Below are 27,165 nucleotides of genomic sequence, written 5' to 3'. Positions count from 1 at the left end.
GTAGAAAAAAAACTCCATCACATTCTATTAAATGCAGGAACAATGTTATATGTCATAACTTCTGTAATTAAAAGTGTAACACATTTCCTGTAACTACAGGGGCACCACTGTTTAAAAATCCTTTCAGCAAGGACAGTTTGTTTTGTTCCTACTATTTAAAGAACTGTAATTTAATGCAAAAACACAGCTTAAGCTACCTAGTGCCAAGAGATAAAAATATTTCATATCTTATTAAAAAAAATTAATATATTTTCATTAAAAACAAAAACATTTAGAAAAGTCCTGACTTTGAGTTTACTTAATGTTCTTCAACATTTCTGGGGTCAGAGACTGAAGAATATTCTCTTAGTACTTTTCTTAATCTCTCAGACTAATGAGTAATGCAAATTAACAGTCAGGTACATGAGAGGCTACAATGATCTTTGATTTTAAGCCATGAACATAAGGGCAAATATAAACAGCAACTGCACATTTGACATTACAGACCCAATCCTATTTGCATGACCAACTGCAAAAATCATAATAGGAAATTTTGCTACAAATACTGTCATTGCTCATCTGAAAGCAAACTTGGTTTTTCCAGGCTTAATGCACTGATGCCACAAGTCCCAGCTGATTCAAATTTGGAGTTAATGCCTGGTATCAAATATTCTGCAGGCTCTCATTGAAACATTAACTAAAAAGAGCCTTTTGGGTTTTTTTGTGAGTAGGCATTAACAATACTTCTTGGAAAAAGTTAAAGTAAACATTCTCTAAATTTGTCGTAATTTTAAAGGCCAAGTCCAAACCTTAAGCAAACTCCACTGATCAAAAAATGCCTGAAAATTCTACCAAATAAAATTAGTTTGACATACTGCATTTCTGACCCCTCGACTTGTGGGGCTTGGAAATTTAACTGTGAAATTTTATTGACTTTCTTGTCCCTTTTGCGTTTATGATTTTGTTGTTTTCTTTTTTTATTCTCATTTTAGTGTCCAAGAAGGACTTACTACCTCATCTTAAAGAGATGCCTCAGATCACCAAATTTTGTAGTGCAATCCACTAGTACAAACAGGAAGGAAAAACTTGATGAAGGTTAAATATTTGAACAGAATAGCCCAAGTTCATTTTGTCTTCCTTCTCTACACACAGTTCTTATATTAAATTCCAGCTGCTGGCTTGAATTCTTCTATAAATGTAGAGCTTAAGCATGTTGCTTTCCTGCATTCCCTCTCAAATAACAGTTTTATTACCAAAAGACCAAAATTGCTTTTGGAAGGATCATTACTGAGTGCCAAAACATGAACAGATATTTCTGCTGTGTCATCCTTCTGTATTTGTGTGGAGTGACAGCAGAAACACCCTACATTATGAATAACCTTGTTGTGTGGAAGAAAATACTCCTGGCTAAAAATCCATCTCATTTTCATTATAGAAAAAATAAAATCCATCAAAAGCCAAAATTAACTTTGATCTAAGTGGCTTATAGGCCAGGAGCTGAAAAATGGCATTGACTAATTTCAAATATTCCTGAATATAATTAATATAGCTTCACTGGGTTAAAAAGGATAAAATGCTGCAGTGGAAGGAAGATAATTATCAGTTTTAGAATAAATTTATTAATACAGCTGGGGGGAAAGAAAAATCAATGCAAACACCTTTTCATATTGCTTAGCAGATTGTAGCTCCAAACCACTGACTGAAAACTTTCAAAATTAATTTGATTTCTTTCACAGTGTAGCAGCTACACCCAAAAATTTCCATGTCTGGGAGACAATCAGGATTGAGAATGGGTTACAGAACCAGCCTGTTTTAAAATATGCATAAGAATTTATACCCAAATGTATTGCAATTAGAAATATTTTACCATCCACTGAAATTTTAAGCATTCCTGATTGTTGGGCAAATTTTTTGATTGTTAATCATCAGCACCCATTGCCATTACAAGGCTACTCAAAATGGCCTAAGACATTATATATGTAGTGTTCCAGGACCTTACAAAGATCCTGCCTCAGTAATTATAAGAATGCACTTAATAAATTATTTATCTATTTTCATCTATTAATATGCAAATAGTTTATACAACATAAAAAATTTAATTTGTACCTACTACAGGTAACATATCTATTTAGCTTTTCATCTGAAAGCCTGTAAGACTTGATGACCTGCAAACTTATTTACATAACTCACTTTAAAGTATCTTTTAAAAATAATATTGTTCAGCATTTAACAAAATTGTGACTTAAAAAAAGAAAGAAATCACTTAACAGCATTTGCTTTCTTGATTTTGTCAAGTAATGTCACCAACTCAAGTGTTATAAGGCAGGTTGGTTGCTCAGATGGACTGATTCTCTATGGTGACAGGCATGTAGTAAATCTGTTCATTTATAAAATCACATGAAAGCAAGAAAAAGTTTAGAGTTTCAAAAGAACTGAAACTTCTTATTTTTACTACAAATTCAGATTAGGCACTGAAACATGATTCCTTAGGGACTTTTCCAGAAGATTGTCTCTTCGCTGGGCATCATTCCATTTTTAAACTAAGAAGAAGAAGAAAAAAAGTTTTAGGGGTACATATCTCAGGATTGCAAAAGTGGAATTACCATAAGTATTTGATTCCATCTTACTAACAAATGAAATAACTCCATGTCTTAAGACATCACAATTACTGTTTCAGTTAGAATATTTTTAATTTCATCACTAGATTTACACAACATTGGAGAATAAAAATATACTTCTCATGGAATTCTGCATGCATTATTGAAAACCCTGAAGCACAGGGCTAGGAGAGTCCTAATTTTTGTCTGCTTTAATGTTCCAAGCCAGTATTGACAAACCATGTAATGTTCCTTCTTGAGATTTGTGTAACCTCCTCTTAAGTGGGGTGTTGTGCAAGTTCTTTAGCTATTCTAGGCTACTTTCCCTATGCTTATCATGAGAAATATTTAGACTAATATTTAATGGAATTTACCAACTATATTCTTGTCAATCACAAACACAGGGCTCCTTTCCACTTTCTGGACCTGTAACAAAGTCTCATGATGTTCTTTAAACTTCTCTAAATGGCTGGTGTTTTTCATGAGCTGCAGTAGCCCAGACTGAGACTCCAACAGCACTAAAGAGTGAATGAATTACTTCAAATGCCTTCCAAACACATCACCCATGCCAAGAAATTGTATGGCTCTTCTGGTGTATTGACTCACATCCAGTTTTGAATGAACTTTGTAATACTCTTTAGTAAAAAACTACATTTCAAAACGATTGGCCAAGAACTGTGAGAATAATGCCTGGCAACAAGTAGCAATAATAACTTTAAAGATACACTTTAAAACTCTGTCCATCAATATAGAACAAGACTGACTGCTCTTTAAAAATGTGTCCTTGCATAACACAAATGCCACCATGAGAACCATTCCTCACCTTTCTGTGCATTGTTTGAGGTTTATTAAAGATTTACCTTTTGTCTATGAACAGCAGCTGTCTCCATCCTGTGAAACACTGTGCATAGGGATGAGGCTTTCACACTGCTCACTTTCTTCTGGCATTCTTAAAAGAAACACATTTATTTACAGTCATACAGTAATATCAAATTGGTTGTTATGAAGCCAACATAAGCACCAAGTATTCAGCTGTTTGAACTTTAGCCATCAAAAATATGCAAAGACTCCTTAAGTATATGAAGTATATTCAAGGTTGCACAATTTTCACTGCATGTGCTGGGTAAATAAATTATCATAGATGCATTAAGGGAAAAAAACTGTGACAACCACTAGGAAACTTCTTTTAAAAGGTAAGCAGACTTCACATTTTTCCTTTTTCTGAGCACTACATCGGTTAATAAATGGATTTGCAACTACTGCTATTAAGAAAATTCTACACCTGGACATAAAATCAGGTGAAAATAAACAGAGTCGAAGGATTGTGGCTTATAAAAGAATACAGGATATTGGAAAAGTTAAAGAGACAGGATTATTGTTTATGACTGCCTTACCTCTGAATTCGATGCTTTCTGCAAATAAAGGCAAAAATTCTTCTGATTCCCACCATCACTGGATCCCAGTTGTTATAGTGACACAAGAGAGTTGCAATGAAAAATGAAAAAAATACAGGTACTGCTCCTGCAAAAAATAACCAGGAAAACTGCACCTGGAATTGAAACACAAACATCATTCACTTGATAGCTTAAAAAAAATCTGACATGCTGTATATTTGGAATGATTATTATTGTAAGTTTGAGATGCAGTTTGAGTTATTTTAAACAGTGTGAGTTATTTGGTACAATTTCTATAGTTATTGCTTCTTCTAAGAACTGCATAACCTGTTCCCACTGATCCATTCTTTACAATGGAACATTCTGTTTGCACTGGGAGCTGAATGAAGACTGCTATTTCCAAATAATCTCAGTTTTAGGTTTTAGTTGTGTCTCTGGTGCCAAGGAGAAAGTCTTCCAGACATTCCATGGGTTGGAAAGTGATGATCTTTCAAGTCCATTCCAACCCCAACCATTCCATGGTTCTGTAGCTCCAAACCAAGGCACAAGGACAGGAGGAGCCTGGACCTGCCCTTCAGGATGACAGAGCCACGAGCAGGGCCCCCCCATGTGGAGGAAACATCCAAAACTGAAGACTTTGGAGAAAACAGATTCAGCTTTGGTACCTGACACTGATGATCCCCCTCAAAGATCTCATCAAATGCAATTGTTAAGCCCTGTGTCTCCTAACTGATTTCTAATGAAATCATAAATTGCCAAAATGAATTAGTCATTAGAAACCTGGTTGTAATTTCTTAAGATTCAGATTTATGTTAGAAAATTATAGAAAAATTAATACCCAGAAAGTTAGTAATTATAAACATTGCATAATTATCATGCCATTTGAGAGTGACATGAAGGCTGCATGTACTGATATTTTAATCTTTACATTACATGGTGTGATTCTTGAGGTGTCCTGTGCAGGGCCAGGAGTTGGCCTGGGTGATCTTGATGGGTCCCCTTCCAGCTCAGCACATTCTATGATTCCATGATTATTAGCCATTCCAGTGGCATTCTTGTACAGATTTATTTTAAGTGAAAAAAAGGCTGGCCAGAGGCACTAACAGGGCAGCTTGAAGCTGGAGACTAAAATCTGTCAGGTCACTTGAGATGTGGACACCTGAGACTTCAGTGAGCACAAGGTTTGGCTTAGGATATTTCCATTATGACAGAGACAGACTTGCACAAATAAACTTGTCCAAAAACCTCAAAGTCTGCAGCAGTTTGCCTTTAATCAGGGTCCCTCACTTTTGCTTCCAATACTAATAATTTCTTTTCTAAAATTTAAGATAGAAAGGATTTACTTCCCACAACATGAGTTAGAGGTAATTTGTCCTTTTGTTACCAACATCAGCTGAAAGTCATCCAACAGAGCTTTGGAGATATTTCTGCTATTTGAAATGCCTCCATGCTGCATTACTACATGAAGAATAAATTAATTTGACAAGATCTGGATCTGTGTTTATTCAGAATAAACAGCCTAGAGATTAAGCTGTCTCCTGGGAATTAAAAAAGCATAGTCCATTTTTCAGTTCATCACAGAAGAAAGTTTAGATGAATCACTTCAGAAGACAATCTAAAATTTTCATATATTGATATATGTAACTATATTTATACACATATCACTACCAATGTATTTGCACTTGCAAAGACATCTGTGTCAATCTAAAATGTGCACACAAGCCTACATAAAAAATTCTTATTTTTTACTACTAGCATTAGCTTTGACCTCATGAAACTAATTTTGGGGGGGGAGGAGTCTACAGATATTTTATTCCCTGTTTCATTTACAGTTATCATGAGTTATTCACCATCCCATAACAATTAAGGTCTCAAGCATGTATTGCAGATGCTTTAAGAGCAACACAAATACAAATGTTTTACTATTGTTGGAATCACTGCAGTGTTTGCTCTATTTCCATGCTGGAATATGCAGGTAAGACTAACACAAAACATACTGCCTATCACATATTATTACAAAAGCATTTATTCAGGCACTTTTAAACTTTTCTTATACTTATCCTTTTATTTTTCTGACTTATTTTCCACAGTGACATGAAGCAAAAGCAAAATACAAGTTGTGTTTGGGGTTTTTCACTCCATTTTTACATGCACTAAGTTTCAGAAGTCTAAAGGTACTTACTACAATTTACACTTTGTTTTGAACAGCAAAGCCTCTTTTTGGCTGGAAACACTCCAAATGCAAAACTTGACTAATTTCTTGTACCAAATAAACAAGTACAAGCCTAAAAGAATTTAATTAGAAGAAATTCTGTAAACAAAGATCAAAATTTAGTAGTAGCTTACCTTTTGCATGCACATGTCAGCTATTATGGACAGAGGTATTGTAAGGCTTAGGGCAAGTGTGCCTATCAGTGATGAGGTAAGAAAGCAGCCCCTAAAAGACAATAAAATAATATAAATTAGACAATTTAAAGACAATAAATAATAATTAAAATAATTAAGTCCTACTTAAAAATTAAAAGACAACCAAAGTAATACAATCAAATGAGGAAGACATTTGATGAACTGTTAGTTACTGCTCAATAAACAAAAATTAACTCACATCATCACACTCCATCATAAATCTGTGAAAGTGCATTGAATTCTTAACTAGGCAAAGAATGTCTTCTGGGCTGAGGTTTAATTCCTACACTAATCTTTTGAGATGATGGAAATTTCCCTTTTCATCTAGAAAAATCTGCATTTTTCTTCTGTACCATGATTCTCTACAGCATAAGAGACTGCTTCTGAATTACAACCAACCTGTCCACAGAAAACTGTAAATGAATAAATGATACAGAATCAAATAATATCAGCAGGTTGAAAAAAAACCAACTAACAGTCACATCTATCTTTACATTATTTAGTTTGTAATATATGGTTGTGGAGTAAATAAGTAGGTTAAATGACATTATTTACTTCCAAAAAAATAAAGATTATACTAGTGGCACACTGGATTGGTAAAGAATGATATCTGTATAAACAGTAATAGTCCCAATCCAAAACTCTAGGGAAAAGGAACTGAAAGTACAACTAGCACTTTAATTGACTGGAATAACATTCCAGGTAATTTAACAAATACCAGGCATGTAAAAAAGACTGTGCACACCCATGTACTTAACCCTAGACTAGTACTTGAGGACAAGATACAATGTTTCAGGTTTGGGGGGTTTATGTGTTTGTTTGTTATTTTGCCTACATTAAAATTACACTTACCCTGACACTGATACTGAGCTGCAGTCTGATCTCATGGATTAGATACAATCACAGAATTATTCTATCAACAAACACATTCAACTGCAAAGGAACATCAGCTACAATGCAGATGTTTATACCTAGGTCTGGTGTAAAAATTTGCCAATAAATGAAAAAATCTTCAAATTCATACATAACTTTAAAGTTGGAAAAACAAAAATCAACACCCCCTAAAAATCCAAAAAGTTTTTATCGCACTCCTACTCCACCTGGATCTTTTGTTGCAGTATTGCCACAGAACTGTTACAATAGAACTCACTTTTGCTACTGCAACTCTGTAGCACAAAGTCTCTTTGTCCCCAAGTGTTAATTCTGAAATAAGCTAAGCACACAGAATTTAATTACTTCAAGAACACATCAGCTACTTTTTAGTTAGCTGCTGCCTTAACAGGACACTGTGACACAATGCTAAAACAGTACATGTGGAAAAAAAAACAGAAGAAAAAGGCACAAACTCCCAAATAGACAATTTTATATCTCAACATCTGAGAACACAGGAAAGAAAATTCCTATTAAATATATTCCATATATGGAGTACATACCACAGCCAGAGGAACTCTGACAAAACTGTTCCAATAAGGCCATTTATAACAATGCACATCCAAATCAGTTTATTGGGAAACTCAAATGCTTCAAACCCAGTATAGTGCAGCAGGAAGAACCCTGGCCACAGCAGCAACAGATTAAACAGTCCTACAAAACCTGAATACAAAAACAGCATTAGGTAAATGACAACAAATATTCTTCAACATAATCAAAATCTCAGCTACAACCTATTTTGACAATGTGCATATAGAAAAGCAGCTATGAAGCAATATTTTAAATCTTTCAAAGGAAACAAATATAAGATATTTAACCCAAAATTCACAAACTAAATTTGTATCAGATATTTACAGGCTTGAAATTGAAAAGAAAATAAAAATCAGAAATCTCATTAAGCCAGTGGGGCTGTCTGCATTCCTTCAGGAAGTTACACCCTCATATTAAGGCTCTAAACAAGAAACAATTCACACAACCAGTCTCTAAAAGACTCATAATCACAGGAGTAAGAAGCTTTCTCTACTTCCTTGGCTTTTCTAAACCCCTTCACCACAGTTCAGTGCCTGAAAGCAAATCATTTAATCACACAATGAATTAAAACTTTTAACAGAGTTACTTTTGGTCTTACCAAAGAACATTGGTATGTCAAGCTTATCTTCTCTATCTACTTTCCTTTTTATCATGACTATGTAGACAGCATACAGCATTGCTCCTACAAGAGACCAAAGGGAACCTGGAAAAATGGAAAAAATATTTCCTTGAGATATGCAAATATGTTATGCACAGGACATCAATTCTCCTAAACCTCTATTGATTAAAGAATCCATTACTAAATGAAAAACATGGGAAAATGGAGAAAGCTCTAAAATGTAAACACTTTCCCAATATAAGCACAGGATGGAAAATTATGATAAATGGCAAGTCTAAGAAGTTGAAACTAAAGAAACAGATTGTGAAATGTTACATGAGTAAGAGATATATAGCTTGCTATATGACTACTTAGTACTGTCAGAAGATGGTACTGATCACTGCATATTCCAGGATTAAAATCCATAAGTAAATACCTATTGTATCTTTTCCAGCAGATTTTTCAGATCCAGAAAGGTTAACAAGTACCACACCACCAATGCTAGTAAAAAAAGAAGAAATGCAAAACATTGCTTGAACTCAGGAATTTCTTTACAAAAACAGATAAAAGAAAGAGAAAAGCAAATACACAGTTCTATCTTTTAGGCATTTTTAGTTAACCAAAATCCACTTCTAGAAAGTAAAAATGAGTTCTCAACTGCTAAGGCATGATCCCAAATTAAAACCAATCAACCCCACTTTTAACTTCCCAGAACAATGCACTAGGCATTTAATGAAACAGGCTGACAACACTGAATGCCAAACCTCCTCCTTTTTCATCATTTACACAAAAAATAAACAAACCACAAATACACAACAAGAAAACATGTTCATCTATTTCCAACAGAAATTAATCTAATTTCCTACAGGAGAATGAGATTTGGAAATGGTTCATTATATGAAGCATAAAAAAATACTTAATTCAGTCACTCGGTTCATCTGTGAAATAAGGATTTTTAAAAAGTGATGGGACCATTTATTGTCACAGATACCACAAGTACAGCAGGTATAGCTGTTCTCTCACTGTAGCAGGGAGATTTGGACCAAATATTCCCTCCCATTATCTTACCTTAAAATAACAGCTAATAATTTGGACAGGGTAAACCGATCTCCACTGTTACTGGGAAAGACTGCAGCTAAGATTAATGTAAAAAGCCCTGAAAGAGAAATTCAGAGAAGTTTATACAATCAAGTTTTGCCAGTTTGCTCAGAAAACTACACAGCTTCAAAGCTATTACACTCCAAATATATTCTTTAAGATGCAGATGTAACAGCAGAAGTACACACACAAAAAGCAGTGGAATCATGAAGGTACCCTAAAAACCTTCTATAAATACAAAATTAATTTTCTAAACACCATATTCAATGCCTTTAGGCATCTTCAAATGCACAGGTGAAAATGTTACACAAATCCACTGTAATAAGATTTTTATGTTATAAACAGCCTTATAATGCAGACCTGGTGGTATAAATAAAACTTACCAGAGGTTGATGACAAGATGTTAACTATGGCAACTTGGGTATCTGACAGAGCTTCTTGGTATGAGAAATTTGCCAAGAACCACTGGGGAAAAATAAAAATAATTTTGCTATTACATGGGTAACAACAACAGAGCTTAAGTTTCTCAGTGCAATAAAATCCTACTTTAAGAAAAAAAATCCCAATTGTTTAACCAAAAATAAAATTGGAACTATATTTTTAGCCTAAAGAGACTTCTAACTTCTATTGAACTGGAAGGCACATTAGAAGACAGCAGCAAACTTAGAACTGGCTCAAACCAACCACATTCAAGTATGTGTTTAATAACAAAATAACATCCTTCAGAACTTGAAAATAATTAAAATGACATTATAATAGCTAGTCTGTAGTAACTAAAGGTAATTTTAACCTGTTTTGGAGTGCTTCTCCAATGATAACTGCACAAGGGCTGCAAAACTGTCAGTTATGCATGTGACATTAGCCAGCCTAATGAGGTTTTTTTAGAGTACTTAAAGCCAGCACACATCTCCACTGTAAAAAACAAGAATCTCTTACATTCAATGCCTAAAAAAATATTTCTTAATTCCTCCATAAAGGAATAAAATGGAAGTGTTTTCTCTCTTCTTGGTTGAAATCTCATTAATAAGATCTCAGATATATTCTGAGGGAAGTAACCACTCTCTAGTCTTGTGTACACATATTCATAAAGTCCAAGAAGAAATACATGTACATTTCAGTAGTGTCCATGAACAGAATAAACAGGATTTGTTTGGGACAGGAGGACACTATCCCAGAAAAAATTGCACTAATATTTTCTGGTACATGCATTGGTAATATTATTATTAACAGCAATAATGTTTAAAGTGCTCTACTGCCTGAGGAAAAGCCATGACAAATCCACACTACACAGAATCCCCTTGGCAGTATCAGTAAAGGTACTTCTGGAAAAGGCATCACTGATCTGTCCTCTGCATTGTCCTCTCTCAAAAGTCCTGCCACTGGACTCTCTCTCTGCCCCCAGAACTGAGGCATGATGCAGCACCAACATCTACCAGCAGATTTATAATTAAATCTTACACATCTATATCCAGCAAAGAGAAGTTTTACTTCTCTTGGTAGATTTTTAAAATAAGGTTTCAAGAACACAAATCATCTCAATACTTATTTACTATAATGATACAAGTTTTAAATGCATCTTTACTTAAGTTTTCTGAAAGAATGGAGCACATACCACGAAGCAAAAGAAAAAGCTAATTTTTGCTACTTGGCTTGCAGTGAGTTTTCCTACAGTTTTTAAGATGGATTCCTGCTCCTTCACTGTTGGATACGACATGCGTGACAGCTTTGCCTCCAAAGCGTGGCTTGATGGGAGCTGCCTGATCTCCATGATGTTACTGAACCTCACACGAGGCTTTTTGGGAGCTTGAGGAGGGGAAAAAATAAAAACAAATTTAAAAAAAAGAAAACATACTCATTATTATTAAACTTTTTTGAGCCAACACAATATGCAATTAAATGATGATATTGTAATACACCGCTGATTACTGCACTAATAATAGGTTCTTATTCAAATAGAAGACATGCCATCATGATTTATTAAACTAATATTTTGCTATTCAGGAGGCCACTAATAAGACAAAGCACAAATAATTACTGTTTTCAATCAGAAGTTGTCCACCCACAAAAACCTCACTGAAAAGCACCACCCCTGCTCCCTGTCAAAAACACCAACAAAAGGTAACAACATATTTTTAGATAGGAATTATTCCATCCTGAAAAACATTATAACACATAAGATTTTCTTTTATTGTCTAATAGCCAAACAGCCAAAACCTGCACACAACTATACCTAACTGCAAGGACAATGTTTCATTCAGAAGATTGAAGTCCAACAGACCTCATAGCTTAGCAGAGACCATAAAGTCACTTGCCCTTTTGAAATCCACTCTCTAATCAATCTTGCAAGCTAGGATCAGGTTTTATTTAGGCTATTTTAGCATCATTAGCTTTCTCTGTAAAGAGAACATTACACTAAACACTACTGGCAAATATTAGCTTAAATCAATGTGAAACAATACCTGATTTCCTAAAAAAAAACTAAAGGGAAAGCTGCAGCTGGAAGAATTCTGAGCTGAATGGTGCATGTTGCCACAGGAAGCAGAGCCTACCACAGTGGTTCCTAATTTTCCATGTAGCAGGTAAGAGAGCTTCCCTTTGATAAACAGGGACTCTCTTGCTGAGGACTGGCTAAATGGATGTTTTGAAGCCAACCTTTCTATAATAGTCTGGGACAGTTAGGCTTGTTTCAGGTACTACCAGAAGATAGTGAGGCTTAAATAAAACCAGAATGCACATAGACTGTTAAAATTCTTACTTTGACTGCTTTGCTCCTGCTCTATAAAGGACAATAGCTTGTTTTTCCAGAGGCTGACTCACTGCTGCTTACAAGCCCAGAAGGAAAGAATCACAAGTACTGAACCCAGTTGGTCCCTTGAGAGAAACATAGGCTGCATCTGTAGTGACCAAGAAAGGTAAACTGAACGACAGGCCTATGTTTTCTCTACCTGAAAGTAAATATATGAGACTGCAGTGCATGCAATAAGAGATTTCAGAAAGGAAAAAAAATAAAAAAATATGGGAGAGGGGAAGGGGAAGAAAGTCCTGCAACACTACAGCAGTTATACTAAACAAAGAGAATAGTAACTCCTTCACCAAAGAACTAACATTACAGCATTCCAAAAGTCTTTACTCACTTTTCTCTGCATCACTACTATTACTGCCATTTTTTTCAGTTGGCAAATCATGAAACTTTACAGGAACATATAAAGGTTCACTCTGCAATGAATCAGTACAAGTAAAAATACAGTTAAGCAGGATATTTAAATTATAACCAGTAGAATTTATTTAGTGAATTAGAAAACTAAATAAAGAAAAGCTTGGTAAATAATAAGAGAACAAGACTTAAAGCAGGTCTGCACACAGTGGACAGACTTGTTAAAATTCATGTATACAATATACTGTATGTTACACATATTGGTAAAACACAGTACAAAAAGAAAGCTGTGCTCTTTTGTGTGTATCCTCATGAACACAAAACTTATGGACAGAAAATTCACACCTATTGACTCAAAATTACAAAGTAAGTCATCAACAACACAGATATTTCATTAGCTATAGCTTCTGTCCAAATTATAAACTATAAATACATAAAGTATGTACAAAACTTCATTTTCTTCCCATGACTTTAAAACCCCTTATTTTCTTCCTTAGATCTAAACACAAAAAAAAATTGGGAAAGATCCACTATACATAAGGCACTTCAAGCAATTAAAACATTTGCTAACAAGATAACTTGTTTAGATTAAATTAATAAACTGTAAAAGTGAAGTCATGAAAAAGATCTGGTCATTGGATCTTCATTAGGCTTGTTTAGAATGAGAATTTTGGCAGATGTTTAAATTAATGCAAAATTGTCCAAGTTTCTAGAGTCACATGATCTTAATGAATTGAAAAGGCCAAGAAGATTTTATTCTTAAGTACAGATAGATAAAGTTGAAAATTCCTGAAAAAATTAAGAATACATTTGAAAAAATGTGATTTCAAGTAATTCTGTATAAAATATCCACAGAGTAATCTGCAATACTCAATTGATTCCCCCACTCTTACAGAGATGGCACTAAGTTGAATATGTAAAGGTTTCCTCTGTACAAGATAATATTTCTTTGACAACTACAGAAACATTCAAGTGCTTTATTGAGCTGAGAACCCATATTTCTTACAGCAAGCAATACCATTATTTGCAGTATATTAGTAACATATAGGCATGTAAGTTACCAATCCCCTTTGACAAAACTTATTACAATTAAAACTGCCATATTTTATAAACTGTAGGTCAAGATAGTTGTGCCATGTTATTGTAAAGCATTGACCTTCATAAATTAAGGCACTTACCAGAGAACTGTTCACAGTGGTATCTGTTGCACAAGCAGCAAAATAACCCTCAGCATCTGCAAACTGATTATGGAAATTTTAATGTAATAAACTACCAAGGTAAAGTTATTAGTAACTGAAATTTTTGAAGAGTAAGTTTTTCTATGACCTTTTCCATAATTCTGTCACAATTTCCTCTCTCTTCTCAGCCCTCCTCCCCAATGCCAAGAGGGATTACAATCTCAGTAAACAATTTCAGTACTTCCTTGTACCTCTTGAAGAACCCCACTGAACTCAATTATCCAGGTATGAATGCAGGACAAGGGCTCTTAGAAACAGAAAACCTGCAAAATTCAGTCTTAGGGACACAATCCCCACTAAATGATTGTGCATTTATTAACAAGTTGCTTCTTTCTTTGTTTGACTGAGGCAAAGTTCCTTTCTCTCTTCCTTTCTGCACCTTACCAAACCCACATTCCCTGACCTGCAGCTTTCTGTTCTACCATGATGGTATCAAACCTATCAAGCAAAGCCTCTAATGTGAAACAGAACCAAAAAATAAGGAGTGTTTGTCCAAGGAGTCACTGAAATTAAACCACATAAATGGATGTGTTTTCCAGACTAGTAAACACAAGACACTATAAAGGCAAAAATTACAGAGTTGAATATTTAACTACACCCTGTGAGGGGGAAGGAAGTTTCTAACAGCACATTACAGTCCTGTCTGCACTGTTCTTCTGAAAAAGAAGAATAATGGGATTCCAGTAGCAGTGTCATGAGTGCCACACACAACATGTGACAGACTGGGCACTCTTACTCATTGCATTCCAGTTCATATTTCATTGCTGTCAGCAAAGAAACTAAGTTCTGTTTATTCCCAAATTATCTTAAGAAGATTCTGAAAAACATCAAGTCTCACACATGCCATATTACACATAAGTACTCGGTATTTAAGGCTGATCTAGGAAAAATTATATCAAGATATCATCCAACTTTAAACACTCTATGTGAGTAACTCAAGAATTTTAAAAACAATTTTTAGTTGTTCTTTGTGTTTTGTCTTTTCTTAAAAAAAAATCACATGAAAGTCGTGTAACACTTTAAATATGTTGTGCCTACAATTGTCACTAACAGTGAAGTCTAACATATCCAGAAAATATAAAGTCAGTTTCTTTCACACAAGCTATTTTCTATAGAGACATGTTGATTAACAGCATGTTCTTGGATCACATTTTCTGGGTTTTTTTAATGTAAGATTAGTATCAGGCCAAATGCTTTACTTCTTCCTGAGTGCTGCTGTTCAGCATTTGGAAACACTGGCACAGAAGAACTGCTCTTCCCAGCATGTCTTGGAAAAAAACCCCAGTATTTCTGTCATATAAGAACAATTTTAGGTTCTAGCACAAATTATGCCTTTGAAATGGGCACCAGAAGGTCATTCATGCATAAAAGCTATAAAAAACAATATTAACAAAAACATAATTCTACCACCTTTATTAAATGTGACTTTAAACCCCTCAAATCTGTCAGCAAAGAATTCATAGTTGTGTCAGAGACAAAAAGAGTCAGTGCTAAAAATCAACTGCAAAGTTCAAGTTTTGATTCCATTGGTTACAGATGTTGGGGGAGTTAAAGGGAACCAAGAGACTACAGTGAGTTTAATAAGCTCTTGTAAAGAGGAATTATCCTCTGCAATTGCCAGGATACAAGGCCAGGCTGCAGGGACAAAAGGTCTGACCCAGCAGAGCATTTCTTACAACACCTGACATCTCATACTTCTTTTTCTTGCCTCTCATCCTTTCACATGAAAACTGCCATGTCTGCCACCTGTAGCATGATTCAGTTTATATTTCAAATAAGGAACCTTTGCTCTTCTCTAGTCTCTATTTTATGATGGTTTTTGCTGTACAAACTCAGAACAATATCACAACATCTACAGAATTATAATACTTACAAAAGCTGCATGCCTTCCACGAAACCCACGAGTACACTGCTGCCTCCATGGCTTCCAAACAATAAATCCCAAGAGGTATAGAACAAACATGGATGTTTTTGCAAATGTACTGAAAAAGGGTTTGTTGTACCTTGTAAAAACATACTGTGGAAAGAAAACAATTGCAGTATCCAAAATTACCAAATAGGCAAGAATTCACAAGATGAATGATCAGGTGTCATTATACAGTCCAGAACAGTCTGGTTCCCAAAATAACAATTGTGAGTATTGGCATGGATGACCCAAGGAATCAAGTGGCCCTACTTGTTCTGGGGAAACCCTCTCACAAACTACTCCAATGTCAACAACTTCTTTTTGCAAGAAACAATGCCACAGAAGAAAAACTACTTATTACTTGTAGCACATTTATATGCTACTGAACTCAAATAGCACTCAAAATACATTTACATACAAATATTTTCTAAGTTGAAGACCACTTTTTTAAGCAATAACATATTAATCATAAATTAGAGAAGATTGCTTTGGCTAAACACATTTCAGTATCAAGAGTGACTCCACCAACCTGTTCCAAAAAATGTTTCATTAATATCGCATGATAAGCACAAACATTTGTATCTGCATTGTTTCAAACCTGATATAGAACAAAACTTAATGACAGTTCAAAAAACTGAATTGGAATTTATTAAAAACTCAATTTCCATTTCTAAAACTGTGTTTTAAGTCGTAAAACTTACCATGAAATAAATACTACAACAATTTCAATATGGTTAATATCTGAACTAGATGAAATTACAGGGTTTAAACTCCATGACCTGAGTCCTTTCATCCTGGACTTCTGGTTGTTCTGAACTACAATTCACCACTCAGCCTGCCATGTTACAGCTCATTCACTAACTTTTGGGAACCCTATGGGCATTATTTTAATCAATATGGCAATAATAAAATAAACTCCTTGATTACAGTACAGTTATGAGTTTATGCTGTTTAATTTTAAGTTGTCAGTAACACTTCTGTATCAAAAGAAACAGGCACTGAGTTGAACTCATCTGTAAGTTTTAGTGGATTCAGGCTGGTGAAACAACGAGTGATTACCATGTTTGTGCTGCATCTCTCTCATTTATTTTCCCTTTAAAATGTGTGGAACAATACTTACAGAAGTGAGTTCTGAAGAGGCCACCCAGATCACATCAACCAGGAGGAGAATGACAATTCCTAGAGCCATTCGCCTGCGCTGAGCAGATGAGCTGCTCTGGGAGCTCATCCTGTTCATGACAAAAACCCACACCATTTGGAACCTGGGCCAGAGGGACACAGAAATAAAACACAGGAGGTTACACTGACACCAAAAAAATATAAACACTGGGGGGCAAAGGTTTCATGTACATGAATAGACCTAATATGCAAGGACACACATGGCTATGTTGTTAAAAAGCAGATCTTTGACAGATCTGGCAAGAAATGTTCAGATATTAGGAACAACTAGAAAGAAATTTTTGCAAAGTCAAGATTGTATCAACTGCTTTAGCAATCAAGTAAGCAAAAAGTAGGTAAAACACAATATCTTTTTGGAATTTACATTAAAAGTTCTGCAAAATTTGAAACCACTATATTTTGCTAAGTTTAGATACCTGACAGTATAAATTAGATTGATGTGTTGTGACAAATGTCAGAAACATGTTTAAATTTAGAGGCATTCAACAAATACATAGGAAAACATTTGGGTAAATTATATACCCTTAAAACAAGAGGTTATTCAACAACAAATAGAATAATTAATTGTAAACTTAAAAAAAGCAGACTACACATGCAAATGAATTTTTAAAAAAATATATAGCTATTTGAAATAGGAAAAAATTTTAGTGAAAATCTATCAAAAATCCATTAATGCTACTACAAGGGAATTCAGATTTGTGACACAGCTTTACAGCTGCCCATTGGATGGCCTAAATTTATGGAAGGCCTAAATTTAGTAAAACTTTCAATTATATTACTGAAAAGCTTCAAATACAAGTGACAGAGACTGATGACTCATTCTTGTACTAGAATCCTTAAACTCTCTAATGAATGTCAGTCAGATATGTATGTGGCATTTCTATAATTAAGCTTCACTTATTTATGTATATATTTTAAGAAGCAATTTATTAAGAGTTCATTAACTACAGATGGCATAGCATACCATAAACTCAAACACCATCTCTGAGAGAACTGCTCAAGGAACTGTTCAAGGAGCTGCTCTCATCTCCAGAGAGCAGCTTCTGACTTTCACTGTAAACAGAGGTCATCTGCTCTGCTAATGTGGTTTGATACATTTAAATTGAACTTTGTATTTTCCATATGTATCAACATATACTTGCTTTCTTTTCGTTATTTACAAATTTTTTATGAAAGAGAGAGTGCAACAATGTCCTCAGTGAGTGAGGAAGGTAGATTACTTTTTTCCAGAGTAGCCTACTCCTCAGAATAAGGATTTAAATGCCCAGATATGCACAAGCACTTTGGAGATCACAGCACTGTTTTCTGCTTTGACTCATATCTCTATACACGCTCTGCCAGGCTCAAAATCTTGACACTTTTTCCTCCATTTCTTAAAGGGCTTCTTTCAAAAGAAAAATTAACAGGCAGAGCTCTTTAAGTATAATTATACCACTAGATCTATGCTGATATATTCCATGTGTGGGCATCAGTTCTGGATAATTACTCTGCTTTTCTGATAAAATGGTGAGACTGACAAAAGAAAGCAGAAATCTGTAAGTAGAGAGAGGCAAAGTTATGAAAGACTCAGCAAGGAATTATAGTTTCTACTTGATACAGAATAAAGGAGAAAACATTTGTTCTCAAAGAAAGAGCAAATGTATTATGTTAAACTTGAGGAAACTAACATAAAGGTTTTCATGCTTGAAAGCTTATAAAGGTTTTTTCAATTTTCAGGAATTGGTTTAACAGATTCTACAAATTATAGTCTACAAACTTTGCCTTCATTTTATTATGACTAATAGCCTACAAGCCATTACATGAAGTTATATCATAAATAACCCAGAAATTGCTTGAGTGTTTGGATAATATACAGCTAACAAGGAAATAGAAAGCCCTGCAGCCTTCCACCAGCTCTGCTGCAGGGGAGAGGCAGCTGGGGAGCCAGAGGCAATGGCAGCAGCCTGGTCAACTGGACATCTCCACACTGGTGGTGCCTGATGCCTCCAGCCCTGCTGCTGTCAGCACAGGCTGCCTCAAAGCACCTCTGGGAGCAGAGGATGCACTCACTGCTTCATCCTGTGCTCTGCTTGTCCACGTTAGGCTTGAACAAATCTCTTGCTTTAAAATCCCTCAACAGCAGTGAAGTAAAGGATGATGGAACATCCAGCTCTTCTTAGGTAAGAGGTTACACGAAGTTATTCACAGTCTATGTATATTTTACACCATTTCTTCTATCTTTGATAGGTGGATGTGAAAATTCTAAATAAAGGGTCCATAATTATGCCTTGGAATTTGAAATTTTTTGTATGTTGCAGTAAGAGCAGCTATTACTTTCTCATCTGACTACCAAGTATCTGTTTAACACTTTTGTGTGCCTAATATAGCCTTTGCTTGATCCTTCCCTAGCAAGGCAAAATACTTAACAAGGAAAGGTGACTACAAATTGCAGCACAAGCACCTTCAAGCTAATAGTTGACTAAAAGTGCTACCAAGCAGCAATACTAAAATTTCTGTAAAGTTCAGTAAAAATTCAACAGCCTACTGAAATACTAAGTTTCAGGACAGAATTAAAACACTGTCACACAAAAAGCAAAAATGCAAAGACAAATTGAAACTACTATTTTGGGAAGTTTTTGACAGACACATGGTGCCACTTAGCAACAGTACTCATGAACTTGCAATGAAAGACAATTCCACACTTCTAAGTTTGGCTTGTGTACTTTGAGGGTAATAAGCTCTGATAGAAATGAACACACAAGAACAAGACTTTTGTCAAATTACCTTCCACAATAACTGTAAAAAAGAAACAAAAGTGGTGACTAACAAACTTCACACTTCATGTCAAAGTGAAGAGAGTCTCCTAAAAACGAAAACAAAAAAAAAAAAAAAACAAAGTGTGAAACATCATGTGCATAGATATATTAAGCATTTATCTTTGCAAAATACTGTCTAAAATTTCAAGTTCCACAAGTGTCTTCTGCAGCTTAAGTCATAAATGTTGGGGACATACAGATCTAGAACATTAAGGAATAGTTTGCATCCAAAATTCCAGTGGGGCAGCCCTGAATTGCAAGAAAACAGAATCCTCACTTACTTTTGATAAGTGAGAACACATTCCCTTCCTTATTAATTGACTATAGAAGGTTCACATGAGGAACAAGAACCTGGTGATAAGTTCTTATTTTCTAAGCTATGCAGAGAAAGGCACTATTTCTTAAGTGTACATTCCTCAGCAAAGAATTTAAACAGTAGAACTGGGAAGGTAATGGAAGAACATATAGGCTTGTTGGCTTTAAAATAATCTAGAAAGATAAGGCACCTCCATGTTATGTCTTTGAAAGCCCAGTATCTTTCCTTAAATGGATACAGCATTATTATTGTATTAAAACAAAGCATCATCTTACATAAAACTTTTTTTTTTTTTAATTTTTAAACTCAGATCCCATAAACACATTCAATAAAATCCACTTTAAAACTGTTATATAGGAACAGAAACATTATACAAAATAGAGTCATAAGTTTTATTGCCTGGAAGTGCTGGAATTTTTATTATCATTAATGTGAAATTAAGCTCTGTTTTAGGGATATCCTGAATCAGTAGGAGTCACACACTATGCTAAGAAGTCTCAAATTAGTGTCCCAAACAAAAGTAGCAGCAAGGCCAGAATTAAATGCTTACCCAAAATTAGCTTCTGATCATCTGTCAATCATGACTGAGAGTCTGTAGACCCTTAAAAATAGCTAAATTGATGCTTTTCACCTATTAGATTAAGAGGTAACTCAAAGAGAGGAAACCCACAGCTCAGCCCCCACTGAAATCAACATTTACACACAGCAAGTTCAAACCTTTTCCACAGTTACCAAATGATCATAACTGCTTCAAAGAAACCAACAAACTGGAAGATGCATTATTTAATACAAAAGCATGGGATTATCTGTCTCCTACTCCACAAAGACAATGCTCACTATAGATATTGAACACCAAGGCAATTAGTCACAAAATTACAGAATATTTTGGGTTGGAAGGGACCCACAAGGATTGTGAAGTCCAACTCTTGAGTGGCCCAGGGATTGGAGCCACAACCTTGGCATTATCATTGTAGGCTTTACCCTAACAGAACATTTAATTTACCAAGTGCACAAAGTTATGATACATTTAAGGCATCAGAAAACAAAGAAACTGAAATAAAAATTATAGTTTAAAAGTAAATATCATATTCTACTCTATCAATAGAGCAGAAACTCAGCACGTTTGCCCTTTGTTTACATTATTAGGAAAGAAATATGCTTTCCACACAGTGTAACTTTAAACATACCAGGAATATTCATTTAAAAGACATTTCTTAATATCATTATAATTTTTAGCAAACAGCATCAAGACCTTTTAAAGTATTTTTTTAATTTATTTACCATTCCAACAGCCTTAGAGTCGGTGCTATCATCTTGCAGAACCATTTTTCAGCCAGTTACATGAAGATCTTCTGAAAAATAAACATTAAAAATTTTCTTGTCATGACACTATACTTTGATTTTAAAATGCTGCAGTACCCTAGATCATGTAAGAAGAGTCACCATTTCAATTTATGATATCAAAAAGGTGTAAAAAAGCAGTCTCACTGTGTAGCCTACAGTGTGTGCTCACACAGCTGACTGCACTAAAGCAAACAGGCTCAATTCCTCTCTCCTGAACATACAACAAGCAACTTTTGAGGGCAGGAAAAAATGTTGCTTTGTGCAGATTATTTTCACATTAAAAGTTCCACCTAAAAATAGAAAATCACATGAAATTCACAAACTTCACAAACTGCACTGACAATTAGGGAAGAGAATGTTATAGGCCAAAGAATTGCCAAATCGTTGCAAAACAGAAGTGCTGCTGTTCCAGGAGAAAACACACAGCCTGTCTCCCCCCTCTGCCACCAAAAAACAGAAAAAAATGACATAACAAGAATGCCAAAAGACAGAACAGCATCTCAGTCACAAGCTGTGGTGCAAACAAGTCAGCTGGAAATTCTTCCTTGTATTTACTCAAGATTATTTCATATATTATTTGAAAGACAACATATCAAGATAAAGCTTGCAAGCAAAATAAATGGGTTTAGTTTTTCCAGTTATACCAGCTGCTCCAACAATACAAGTTCTGGGATACAACTTCCTCCCCCTTTTAACATGTTCTGTCATCAGGTGATTCTTGTTCCATACTGGATTTTTTTTTGAGATATGAGAAGCAAAGACACTGCTTTCACTTTAACCAGGAAAAAAAAAAAAAAAACCCAAACAAAAACAAAGCTGAAAGTAAAACAATTTACATTTATATGTCAAAATCTGCAAGTATACATTAAAGCAACATTAATCTAATACAATTCTAACATCCACTCAACCTCCAAAGGGTACCATGAGATGAGAGAAAAGGCAAAGAATACTCAGAGGAGATGGAAAAATTAGCCTTATGAAACATGACTATTACATTCACTGCAGCCCTGTCATTTTTACTCAAAGAAAGTTTCCTGTAGGATCTCAGAATATAGTGAAGCAAAAGATCCAAAGGAGCAACCAAGCTTTCAATGCCAGTACTGAGTTCTGCAAGTAGAGATCACTGCTCCCATCTGCATAGGAAGCTACACAAGACCAAAGTCTGCACAGAAAACACATTGATTTTATTACTAAAATAGGAGCTTAATTAAAGATATGTTTTAGGAGTCTGGAGGTATGTAACAGTCATGCTATCAAACTGTCATGGCACAGCTGGATCTGGGTACCCATGGAATGAAAAGAACATGAATGTTTGAATGTTTTCACCAATGAAATGAAAGCTTCCTACTCTGCACTTACTGAAAATTCATGAAACAACACTTCAAACAAATTTTCCTATGCAGAACTAGTAGTGTAGAATATTAATCAGTTTTATACCTCAGAGGCCTTACCAGCTACCAGTCTATCCAAACACACAGCTCTCAGAAATTTCTGCAGCACTCCCAGCAAGGCTGTGACCCTACTGGACCTGAAGCCTGTCTGCAATGAGTTAGAAACACACAAGTTTCAGGTCTGCAGAGTGAAAGCTGACAAGCAGAACAGACACTGACCTCCTTGTTATTCTTGTCCAGCAACATTAGGAGAAAAAACTCCATGTCAAGCTGCCAAGTCCTCTCTAAGCTTCACCACGTACAGAGCAACCTCTCAGCCACCAGTAGCTCCACATTTAACATCAGTAAGGATTACAAATGACATCCATTTCACATGCTGCAGATCTAATCTTGTCTAGTGCAAGGACTAAACATATCGTGCTTTGTCACAGGATATACAGACACAGATCCCTGATAAGAACCAGCAGGGCAGCTTTCAGAGACACCCTGGCAGCTGGAAGCTGAGCCTTCCAGGCAAGGCAGAAATTGGCGAAATTACCGCACTCAGAGTGAATGGAGGGCTCTTCCTGCCGACAGATATCTTTGGGGAAAAGTAACAGGAACAAAGAGAAGGAAATGAGCAAGTCTTCTTAATGCACTCAGAGAAAAGTGGATGCCTAAGTGAAAAAGATATATGGCTCAAGCCCTAGTGACTTGGAGGAGAAAGAATGCTGCACTCACGCCTAGAACACTGAAAACTGTGGGAAAAGGAAAGGGAGCCTCAACCCAAGCAGGGGAACCATGTACCCCTCACACCCCAGCGAGGCAGGACAACAGTGCCTGCTCAGAACCACTGAATCAATGAGGCTGGGAAAGAGCTCTGATATCATCGAATCCAACCCATGACCAAACATCACGCTGTCAACCAGACCATGGCACAAGCTTTCCTTAAACACCTCCAGGGATGGAAACTCCACCAGCTCCCTGGGCAGCCCATTCCATCGTTTAATCACCCCTTCTGTAAAGGAACTCTCCCAAATGTCCAACCTGGCGCAGTTTAACAGAGTCCTCTTGTCCTGTCACTGTTGCCTGGGAGCTCGACCCCCCACCTGGCTCCTGTCAAGGAGTTGTGGAGAGCAATAAGGTCTCCCCAAAGCCACCTTTACTCCAGGCTAAAATCCCTCAGACGCTGCTTATAGGACGTGTGCTCCACACCCTTTTCAGCCCCGCTGCCCTGCTCCGGACACGCTCCAGCGCCTGGACTCTTTCCTGCGGCCGTGCACGGAGCAGGACACGGCACCCGAGCGCGGCCTCGCCCGAGCCGAGCCCAGGGGCGCAGTCACTGCCCGGCCACTGATGGACAGGCTGGCCCCGGGGAGAGCGGAACCCCCACGAACACACAGACACACAGACAGACACAAACAAACACACAGACACACAGACACACCGCGGCCGGGGCTGCCCCGAGGCGGGGAGCGGGGAGCGATCCGCACAGCGCTCTGCGGGACGGGGCCGAGGGGCGGCGGCACACGGGCACCGCACAGCCGGGGACAAAGTTCCCTCCCGGGCCCGGCGCCGCTCAGCGCTGCGGGGCCTCGCGCCCGCGCCACCCCTGCAGCGCCGGGACCCGCCCGTTCCCGTTCCCGGCCCCGCTCCCGTTCCCGGCCCCGCTCCCGCTCCCGGTACCTGAGGCCGCGCCGGGCCCGGCGCCCCCCGCGCTCCGTCCGGCGGCGGCACCGCCCGCCCGCTCGTGCCGGACAGCCGCAATCCATCGCCGAGCCCGCGAGCGGCCGCCCCGCCCGCCCCGCCCGCGGCCCGGCGCCATCGAGCCGCTCGGCCCGCGGCTCCACAGCCCTGCGCTGTGCCCGCCCCGCGCCCGCCGCGGGAGGGGCGGCGGGACACCCTGTCACCACCACTGTCACCATCATCATCACCATCACCATCCCCGACCCCATCCATATCCCTGTCACCATCACTGTCACCACCACTGTCACCACCACTGTCACCACCACTGTCACCATCATCATCACCATCCCCATCACCATCCCCGACCCCATCCATATCCCTGCCACTATCACTGTCACCATCACCATCACCATCCCCGACCCCATCCATATCCCTGCCACCGTCACTGTCACCGTCACTGTCACCATCACCATCCCCGTCCCTACCACAGTCACCATCGCCATTCTGTTCCCATCCCCGTGCCGGTCCCCATCACTGTCTCCATCCCATCTGCGTCCCCACCCCCGATCCCATTGCCATCGCCGACCCCAGTTCTATCAGCATTTCCTTCACTCATCCCCATCTCCGTCGCAGGACAAATCAGTGTTCCCTTCCTCCATCCTCATCCCTGCCCCATCCCGTTCCCATCCCGTCTGCCGGTGCCCGCTCGCTCCGTGTCCCGCGGGAAGCCCCGCGCTGGGCACGGCTCCCGGGCCGCTCCCGGCTCCTGCCCGGGGGAACGGGGATGCGGAGGGAGCGCTCGGCAGAGCGGGAAAAGCCAGAGCGGGCTGCTGGCCCCGGGCTCCCGCTGGTCCCGGCACCAGCCGGGCCATCCCCCCCGGGGCTCCCGGGAGCGCCGCTGGCAGCGGGAGCAGAGCCCGCTCCTCCACAGGGATCGACCTCTCTAAGGAGGGAATGGCAGAACAGCTCTGGTGCAGCAGAGCCTGCTCCAGACACATCATTTATACAGGCTCTTCTAAAAATGTAAGATAAACAAGTAAAAAAAATTAAAAACAAATAATATATATATATAGGAACAGAGAAGGGATCACGGAATGAAGAACTAGAGATGGAGAAGTGGGATTGAGCTTGAAACTAGTCTGTCGGGAAAAAAAAAAGGGGAAGAAGAAAAACCAAAGTTTGCAAGACCACGAGCATGAAGATCATGAGAAATGTCCTAAAATGCCGTGAGGTGGTGGAATCTTAGTTTCATTGTTACCATAATCTTAACGCTCTGTGATACAAAATCTCACAGGACCTGAAAGTAATGGCAACAATTTAAACTTTTAAAATAGATGTCTGCTTCCCTATCAACATACTTTCAAGAGCATAAAAAAGTGATATTGTATAGACATACAAGCTAAATTAAAGCAAAATTTTGAGATGTATATGTTAGTGACTAATAAGCTGTGAAAGGAAATACTAGACAAAGTCTATCAAAAATATTGAATAAAATGAACTATTATAAGTTGAGATGAATTTGCAAAATCAGATTCTGGTCGTGTTTGGTTTGGTTTTGTAGTCAATGTTAGTACTCTCTGCAGTCACTGTTGATTAATATTTTAGGATTAAGCTCAATATCAACCTAAAGATAATCAGGTTTATGCCACATCTTGCAGATTATTCAGTAATCACCTGTCAACAGAAATAAAGCTTTTTTCAAATTTTAGCTATTGCATAATTTGGAAAGTTTACAGCAAAAACTGTTAGGAAACAATAGTAAGCAATGAATACACATGGATAAAAAGGTGTTTAATTATTATTAGGTGATACATATGATATAGCTGTGAAGTTATTTAAAATGCTACTCACACTAACAAACTGTTGAAATCAAACATGATATTTTACCCTTCCTATAGGTTAATGATTGAAAACATCCATTCCCTCTCATAAAAAATGTGATATCGTCATAAATCTGGGTGGGTTTTGCTATTGGGCTTGACTTATTTCCTGTTGATAAACAAAAGTTAAAATAATAAAAAAAACCAAACAAACTAAAAACTTGAAGAACTTTTAATATGAAACTGGTCTGGGCTTTTTTTGTTGTGAGCCTGAATTTCTTAATCCAGCTGTGTTTTAAATTGCATATAGTAGCACTAAGAGACATCCAACAAGTCTGATGTCCCATAAAACTGGTTGTTTGAAATAGCAAGATACAATCCCTACTCTGAAGCATTTATGGCATAAATGGCACAAGGACATGCAGTGAATTATGCTCTAAGTTCAAACTGTCCTTTTTTTATGTACCCTAAGCATACATTATAAATGTAGTATTGATTTTGTTGTTCTTCTGGCTTCATTATCTCTATTGGCCTTCAGCCAAAATTGCCAAAATGTGCAATATGGTGCTTTTACATGAAATTGTGACTTTACAGCTTTGTAAAGAGGTTTTATGTAAACTGAATTTCTTAGACAAAGCTTTGGGAAAATAGCAGTCCTCTTGAAATGGTTCATTCTGTGGAATTCAGAGTTGAAAAATACATAAAATGTAACTGCAAAAATGTGTGTGCATCTCACAGCATTTAATTGTCTTGGGTGTAGCAGATCTTTGTTTCATATTTATACAGAGACTCAGTAAACTTACATGGCTTATCCAAGGTCAGTC

General features: G+C 37.3%; 1 protein-coding gene across 2 annotated transcripts; it reads right to left on the bottom strand.

The window, feature by feature from the left end:
* Nucleotides 1–235: 235 nt before the first annotated feature.
* Nucleotides 236–27,165, bottom strand: SLC35F5 (solute carrier family 35 member F5). Of its 2 annotated transcripts, none has more exons than XM_079311246.1 (17): nucleotides 27,145–27,165; nucleotides 21,403–21,473; nucleotides 19,774–19,852; nucleotides 16,952–17,093; nucleotides 15,799–15,942; nucleotides 13,866–13,928; nucleotides 12,668–12,749; nucleotides 11,146–11,336; nucleotides 9,917–9,998; nucleotides 9,504–9,591; nucleotides 8,872–8,936; nucleotides 8,436–8,540; nucleotides 7,810–7,969; nucleotides 6,317–6,407; nucleotides 3,971–4,125; nucleotides 3,437–3,525; nucleotides 236–2,519 (listed from the first exon to the last, which is right to left on the bottom strand). In XM_079311246.1, exons 4-16 carry the CDS (start codon nucleotides 17,084–17,086, stop codon nucleotides 3,444–3,446), a joined length of 1,443 nt encoding a protein of 480 aa, XP_079167372.1. In that variant the 5' UTR covers nucleotides 17,087–17,093; nucleotides 19,774–19,852; nucleotides 21,403–21,473; nucleotides 27,145–27,165; the 3' UTR covers nucleotides 236–2,519; nucleotides 3,437–3,443. The 2 variants fall into 2 exon arrangements, with proteins under 2 accessions (XP_079167372.1, XP_079167371.1); XM_079311245.1 differs by lacking the exon at nucleotides 27,145–27,165 and adding an exon at nucleotides 24,522–24,615.

Source organism: Erithacus rubecula, assembly GCF_903797595.1.
Source record: "Erithacus rubecula genome assembly, chromosome: 8".
Classification (NCBI taxonomy): Eukaryota; Metazoa; Chordata; class Aves; order Passeriformes; family Muscicapidae; genus Erithacus; species Erithacus rubecula.
This window is presented reverse-complemented; position numbering and strand designations above follow the sequence as displayed.

Bases quoted from the DNA above. Each gene is read 5' to 3' on its own strand.
- SLC35F5 (XM_079311246.1), bottom strand. From the start codon at position 17,086: ATGGTGTGGGTTTTTGTCATGAACAGGATGAGCTCCCAGAGCAGCTCA. The intron at 13,929-15,798 runs GTAAGTATTATA...TTCCATAATCAG, and splicing joins GTGGAAGGCATGCAGCTTTT to TTTGCAGATGCTGAGGGTTA. The intron at 8,937-9,503 runs GTAAGATAATGG...TTTTTTTACTAG, and splicing joins TTATTAGCTGTTATTTTAAG to CATTGGTGGTGTGGTACTTG.